General features: G+C 40.6%; 1 protein-coding gene across 2 annotated transcripts in view; it reads left to right on the top strand.

The window, feature by feature from the left end:
* The first annotated feature begins 219 nt into the window (after nt 1-219).
* Nucleotides 220-7,736, top strand: part of tmem175 (transmembrane protein 175) — a 32,326-nt gene continuing 24,809 nt past the window's right edge. For both annotated transcript variants that reach the window (XM_038791778.1, XM_038791777.1), the window contains exons 1-3: nt 220-476; nt 5,974-6,012; nt 7,541-7,638. In XM_038791778.1, coding sequence (XP_038647706.1) covers nt 255-476; nt 5,974-6,012; nt 7,541-7,638 — 359 coding nt within the window. In that variant the 5' untranslated portion in view covers nt 220-254. The remainder of the gene's footprint in view (nt 477-5,973; nt 6,013-7,540; nt 7,639-7,736) is intronic.

Below are 7,736 nucleotides of genomic sequence, written 5' to 3'. Positions count from 1 at the left end.
GGAGGTGGCCGGGCGGTGAGGAGGAGGGGGCGGGGCCAGGAGGAGGTGACGGGGTGGTGAGGAGGAGGGGGCGGGGCCAGGAGGAGGAGATGGGGCGGTGAGGAGGAGGGGGCGGGGCCAGCAGTAGGTGACGGGGCGGTGAGGAGGAGGGGACGGGGCCGCGAGGAAGAGAGCGGTGCAGCAGTGAGGAGTGGGGGCGGGGCAGTGAGGAGTGGGGGCGGGGCAGTGAGGTGGAGGGACCAGAAGAAGCTGATATGATGTCGGTGTCGCCGCCGGGGCGCGGGGAGGGCATTGAGGAAGAGGCGAGTCCCCTGGGCCCGGCTGTAGATGGAGCCGAGTCTCTGTGCTTCAGCCCAAGGCCGAGTCCGTCCAGGGAGGTTACGGAGGGGCACCCCGGCCACCATGGCAGCGAGCAGTCATCACACAGGCTGCTGGCTTACAGTGACGCACTCATCTCTATCATAGCCACAGTCATGGTAAGAGGGGCAGTGACAAGCAGCAAGGGGAGGTGGGTTTAAATTCTGATTCAAAATCTCATTCCTGCCAAAGCAGAAAGAGGTGGCCTGAATCTCCTTCACAAACCAACTTCCGCATAAATCAGTTTGAAAATTTAGCAAGGAGAATCTGGAACATATATAGGCCACAGCCTATCTTTATCATAGCAGATGCAATCCTTATAATAAAACATGTGCAGTCTCATAAACTTCGGCCAGTGCTGCCACAGCCAACATTTCATGCAGCTCTGTTCTTTCAAGCACTGACTGATTTATTGCAGCATTTAAAACCACTTAATTGGATTGTTAAGGTGTATTAAAAGGATAATTGAAAGTTTGAAGTGGGAGGTTTATTCCTCAGCTTGTGGGTAGCAAAAACTGATTCTTGTAATGCTGCGCAAACCTTAACTCAGGAATACATAACTCACCACATGAGCGAGCCTTTTAGCTAAAGTTGCTAAAATGAAATTTAGCTGAAGTAATATCACTGCAGATGCTGAGAATCAGATTTTTTAAAAAGAAGGAATGGTGGGTGTCAATGGCAAAGCCAGCAAGAGGGCAAGGCAGTGGAGGAATTTAAACACTTGAAAATTTTAGAATCAAGAGATTGCTTAACTGATGTAGGTCAGGGAACACAAGGTTGATAGACAAACAGAACCTGCTGTCAGTTTGGATGACCAAGTCTACAGAGAGTATTATGTGGAGGACCAGTCAAGCGGAGGGGATAGACTAATGTGATCACAGAATAAACCAACTCTGCTAAATTTTCAGGTCAGCTTTCTTCAAATCATCAGTAAATGATGGAAGGAGTCATCACTACTAACCAACATAATCTCAGTAGTCAAAAATAAATTGCATTACACTAGAACCACTCACCTTCAGACATGAATGGAAGCGTTAAAAGTAAGAACAAATGAGATTAGTTGTACCTTGATAGTAATGCTGCATCTGAACAGTTTGACATCAAAAATATCCTAACAAAACTGGTCAATGGGATAATGGTTAAGTGGCTGGCATCCCACGAGAAGAAAAGATAATGGTTGCTGCTGCTGGTGGCAGTCATTTGCAGTGTATCACTTGGAATTTCTCAGGTAAACATCCTCTGCCTAACCATCATGGTCATCTTGCTGATGATTCCACAGTGTTTAACTTCGCTAATAATGAAGCAGCTCAAGTCCGCCTGCAGAAGGGCCTGTACCGCTGTGCAAAAAAGCCAGGTAATTACCACCACAATCGAGGGCAAAGCCAGTCATCTCCTTTTGGTCATTGACATGCTATCATTCCTAAATCCTCCATTAATATCCTGGTGATCATTATTAGCCAGCTGAATTGGACCATGGCTACAACAAGGCAGAGACTGATTAACAGCTGATGGATCTATATAATATTTATGTGTCGCCGCACGATATATCAGTCTTACAAAACTCGAGACTGAGGTTCTTGGGTGAAGTCAAGTATATCTTTATTTATGTCAGTTTCAAAGTCTATTGATCAAATCACATTTTATACGAATACAGAATCTAAAAAGTTGTTTGTCCGACGCAAATACAGATGGTTGAGTTGAATTCAAGATATAATTCAGTTCGGGGTAATTTCTTCAGATCAAAATGCAGAATACAAAAACGAAACAAAAGTAAATAGCTGTTTGCAAAGCAAAGTACAAATAGGTTTCAACGGTGAGGTGAAAGATGAATTCAGAGTGCGCGCAAAAGTTTTCTCCCTGGTCTCTTAAAGAAATCCTAATCTTTTTAGGCTCTGTCCCCTTTCTGACTGTGATTGGGTTAAAATAATTATTATTCATCTAATTGACCGAAATGTCTGTCTATCAAATTTTAAGAGATGGCATAGGAGAATGTCTCTCTGTTTCTATAATATGGTGTGATCGGACCACCTGTTTCCCACCATATTCTCCAGAACTGGGATGTTTGCCCAGTAATGATAACAATGAGTCTATTCTGCACCGTGGATAGTCAGTTTGAATACTGACCTCCTTATCAGATCTTTTCCCAAGCTTTCAACATTTTATGCTGTCATTGCTTAATATATGATTTTTAATAGTATAATGTCACTAAATCATTTCTTCCCTTAAACCTTTATTACCTATAATAAAGTAGGTTTCCATCACAGCTTACTTGCTGATGACCAAGTTCCTCTGCCTCATCTAAAAGTTCCTCTGCCTCATCTAAAAGACTCAAATCAGAAATTCAGCCTATTTTCCACCACCGGCACCCTGGCTGCAGCAAGCACTATCTACAGTGTGTGCGCTGCAACAGTTCAATAAGGTTACTGCAACTCCCTCCATTGTGACCACAGCCACAAAGGACAGCATTATTGTGGGAGCACCACCACCAAATTCCTCACCAAGTCATGAACTATCCTCACTTGGACAAATGTCGTAGATTTTCCATTGTTGCTAAGCCATAATCTTGCATTTCCCTACTCATACATCTGAGGGAGCATCACCATCATCAAAAATCCTGCAACACAGTAGGAAAGCCAGACCGCCACAATTTTTTCAGGACAATTATTCATGAGCTGGGTTCAAATGTGACTCAACAAAAATCATCTACATTCTATAAAGTAATTTATCTTTTGAAAATTCCCGTAGTCCCTAATCCAGTGCCAAGTATTCAACAGTTTCATATTGACCAATTTGAGAATGTGGTACCTCAAAAGCGTTTCATATGGCAAGATTTCTCTCTAAAAACAGCTCCTTACATTATGCATACAATATTGTTTATTTTAATTAACTTCAACTATGATAGATGCATTCATTCAGAAGACCTTTCCTGCTATTATATTGGTAAAACCACCGTTGGTGGTAAATTTGTCATATCATAGTCACAACTCCGAGGAAGGGAAAGAGGTACCAAATCTCTATTGGCCACTTCCTATAGCTGCTACTGGCTAGTCAAAGTGCCGTTAACAGTAATGTTGTAAAGGCCATCAGTGTGAAAGACAAGTGCCTAGTACAACTAGCAAGAAGAGAAAGTGCAGGGAGGAAAAAATGTTAATCCTCTCCTTAGTAATAATATCCAACCTCTCTTGGAAAAATAACTTTTTATGATGCATTTTTAGATATGCCCATCAGTAACTTGAGTAAGTACAGAAGTAATAATTCTTACATGCCTACTTGGAGTATAGGGAAGATTCCAATCCAGAGATTTTAGTAAGCATCTTACCATGGTGCTGTTGTTAGAGTATGATTTTTATTTTTTAATCAAACTGTCTTTCATAGGTTTGTTATAAAAGTTTTTGAGAAGTTTAGTTACTTTGCACACAATATATTTATAGATTATGTTGCTGTATATTTAAAGGACAAGAAAATAATTTCTCAGTTGTGGACGTATACAATGCAGAGAGAATTGTTTGAGTTTGCTTTCATTGTTATTTTGAACATAGCAATCAGTGAAAATTTCCTGCGGACACAGATTGATTCACCCATTAACAACATTTCATAATTGATTCATTCATTGTGTTTGATTGGAAATTATGTTTAAATATCCTGCTGCCTTCCCCCAGAGTTGTAATTTTAACCTGCTTTTTTGAGCAGGCAAGTGGGAAGGTCTCAAATTGGGGATTGGGTGTCTTTCTTTAAATTATGCAAAATGGAATTTTGATATCATCAGGTTTTGTTGCAATTTAACCCAGTTCTCATGTGGAGCAGCCTTTCTGGATAACATAAGAACTAGGAGCAGGAGTAGACCATCTGACCCCTCGAGTATGCTCCGCCTTTCAATAAGATCATGGCTGATCTTTTTGTGGACTCAGCTCCACTTACCTGCCGGCTCACCATAACTCTCCATTCCTTTACTGTTCAAAAATCTATCTATCTTTGCCTTAAAAACATTCAACGATGTAGCCTCAACTGCTTCACTAGGCAGGGAATTCCAGAGATTCACAACCATTTGGTTGAAGAAGTTCCCCCTCAACGCAATCCTAAATTTGCTCCCCCTTTATTTTGAGGCTATGCCTCCTAGTTCTAGTTTCACCTGCCAGTGGAAACAACCTCCCTGCTTCTATCTTATCTATTCCCTTCATAATTTTTCTTCTATTCCATTCATAACCTGGCAGCAAATAGGAGCAGTGCTCAGAAAGATATGTTAGTTTGAATTTTCTTTTGGGTCCAAAAAGAACAGGATGATCCTCCTGATTCCATGAAAAAAATATTGGGTTTCCTATGCCATGGGATTCCCTATAGATCTCACAGTAATTATGCCCTCCTACGTACCCCAACAACTTAGCTGAGTGTGGGACCCTTTCTTCACTTCCTCAGTGACATCTTGCTGCTCAAAATTATACTCCGCTCACTAGTTAGGTAGCTCTTCCCATGGGTTCAAACAGAGAAATGGTAGAGGATCTATGCAGATGAGATACAGAATTTAAAATTTCCCAGACCCCTCAATGTGGAGGAACAGGCTGTTTTCCATCTGATTTAGCCCCGGATTTCAAATTGGGGTTGGGTATTTTGAATGCAGCATTTGAAAGATATAGATTTAGATATAGATGGATATAATGAACACTGATTGGAAAGCCTAGGTTGTGATCTGTTTAATATTCTACTTTGAATTTCCAATCAGTTCAGACTGGAAAGAGTTAAAATGTAGTATAACAAATATACTTTTATATCGGGTATATTTACAGCACGCAGTTTACCTCTCCAGCTCCATCTTGCTCCCAGGTCTAGAATGAGAGAGAATGGCTAGCCTCCCTATTATTGTTAGGAACTCCGGAGATTTCACATTAATTGCCCATTGAACTCGCCAGAGAAAGTTTAACCTAGTAATTAAGATCATTTTAATGATATAATAATGATGCAGTCAATCTCTAGAATAGATAGGGAACCATTTAAATGCTTCAACTTCATTCCTGCATGTAATCAATCATTGTTAGAGGTAAAAATTGGTGAAATTAAAATGTTTACTATTTTCTTTGTTTTTGTCTCTTTCCTCTTCTGTCTCTCTTAATCCAGTATTTATTTACCTCTTTTTTTGTTCTCTTTCTGTGCCTGACTGGGCTAATTCTCACTACCGCTCCATCCTTCCACTGTTTCGCTCAGTCTTTACACCCATTATTCCAAACGCCTTGTTGCTCGTGCCGTGTATTATCTGAACACACTTCCAGCAAATTATGACACAAAACGTTTTGAGCTGGATGGGTGCTGAAAAAAGTATTAACTGATGGCCAACTCCACTAGCTCAGTCATTTGTGAGCATACTACACCATGGTGTGACTAGGAAATGGGATCAGGCAGCAGTGGGGGGAACCAGCATTTTATCCACATAATAACCAATAGCTGTGATAGAGTACCAGGAAAGCTACTGTGCCTGTAGTTAATTAAATTATTTGTTGGTGGTAGCATTAATTTTGCTGCCCTCTAAATAACAACATAACTGGAGTTTTTAAGTACAAGATTTTAAAAATCTTGGACCAAAGCATTAATAGACTTTTAACTCTGTTGTATTGTTCTTGCTTCTAGATTTTGCCTGTATGTCACACAAAAATTAGAGCTGATCAGGTATTGTACCTCTTTAAAACTTAAATATAATTTTCAAAAGATAACATTGTTGTTATTTCATGTAATGTTATGCATGTGTGCACGAATAGAAGGAATTTAGACTTGTCTAATGTTGTGTATTAAAACTATAGAACAGAATATCAGTAATGGGATATTAGAGTTTCTCTACATTTCTTTTTAATTTTTCCAATTAAGCGGCAATTTCGCGTGACCAATCCACCTAACCTGTGCATCTTTGGGTTGTGGGGATGAGACCCATGCAGACATGGGGGAATGTGCAGCTCCACATGGACAGTGAGCAGGGCCGGGATCGAACCCACGTCTTCAAGCGCCGTGAGCCAGCAGTGCTAACCACCGTGTTGCCCTGAGTTTCTCTCCATTTCTAATAAAGCAGGATCTCTCTGAGTTAGAAAACCAGGAGTTTAAGCCCCATTCCAGAATTTAAGCATAAAATCTAGGTAACTCTTCAGTGTAATACTGAGGGAGCACTGCGCTGTGCTACGTGGTGTCCTTTGTTGAAAATTTTAAAGGAGGCACTCTCTGCCTTCTTAGGTTCCCATAAACATTCCCATTGTACTGTTCAAAAAACAAAGACTTTTCCCAAGTGCTCCACAACTAACACTATCAAAAATGGATTAACTGCTTATTCATTACATTGTTTTTTGTGGGTCCTTGCTGTGTGGAAATTAGTTATTTACCAACAAAGCAATAGTGACTTCACATCAAAACTAATTGATTAGCTGTAAAATAGTTCTAATGTTTTTCTATTGAAAGGTCATTATTTCATGATGAGTGATAAGCAGTTGGTATTTGCACATAGAATCTTTAAAGTTCAGAAGTCAGCCATTCAGCCCATCGAGTCTGCGCCAATCCTCTGAAAGAGCACCTTACCTAGGCCATTCCACTGTCCTATCCCCATAACCCCACCTAACCTGCATATCTTTGGACACCAAGGGGCAATTTAGCATGGTTAATCCACCTAACCTGCACATCTTCGAATTGTGGGAGGAAACCAGAGCACCCGAAGGAAACCCACTCAGGCAGGGGGAGAACCTGCAAATTACACAGATACAGTCACCAAAGGCTGGAATCGAACCCGGGTCCCTGATGCTGTGAGACAGCAGTGCTAACCATTGTGGCACTGTGCCACCTTGATGCTTATTCACCAGTGCAGGTCAACCCAAGTCATAGTGGAGTATTAAACACAAAAAACAAGGTTATATGGGCAACATACAAGTGCTCCAGTTTCCTGGCAGCATAAGCCTGTTCAAGATTTGCTGCAGGTTTCTGAGAGCCAGAGATACAATTCCCATACAGACAGGAAAAAGAAAATGTATATGCTAGTTTTAAATAAATTAAATAACTTGTGGTTTATGTTTAAAAATGAAGCTAATTTCAGTTTAATTATAATCCGAATGTAAATTTTGTAATTTATAGTACATTTAGCAGCCGCCATATAGATACACCACATAGTTGAGTATTTTTTGATGAAATCCATTGCTAGATAACATTTTATTTTCTGAACCAGGAACTGGAAGAAAGCCTGCAGCAGCTTCTCACAACCAAGATTGCTGTGTACATTATGACGTTTTTAATAGTGACTGTAGCTTGGGCTTCACATATCAGGTAAGTGCTATTTTTAACAATTGCAGTGCAGTTTTAGTAAAGATACAGGTACTGTGCTCAGCAGAGAGAAATGATAGATGTTTGTAATGCCTCTTTTT

Source organism: Scyliorhinus canicula, chromosome 3 (assembly GCF_902713615.1).
Source record: "Scyliorhinus canicula chromosome 3, sScyCan1.1, whole genome shotgun sequence".
NCBI lineage: Eukaryota > Metazoa > Chordata > Chondrichthyes > Carcharhiniformes > Scyliorhinidae > Scyliorhinus > Scyliorhinus canicula.
Note: the sequence above shows the minus strand (reverse complement) of the source record. Positions and strands in the feature narration are given on the sequence as shown.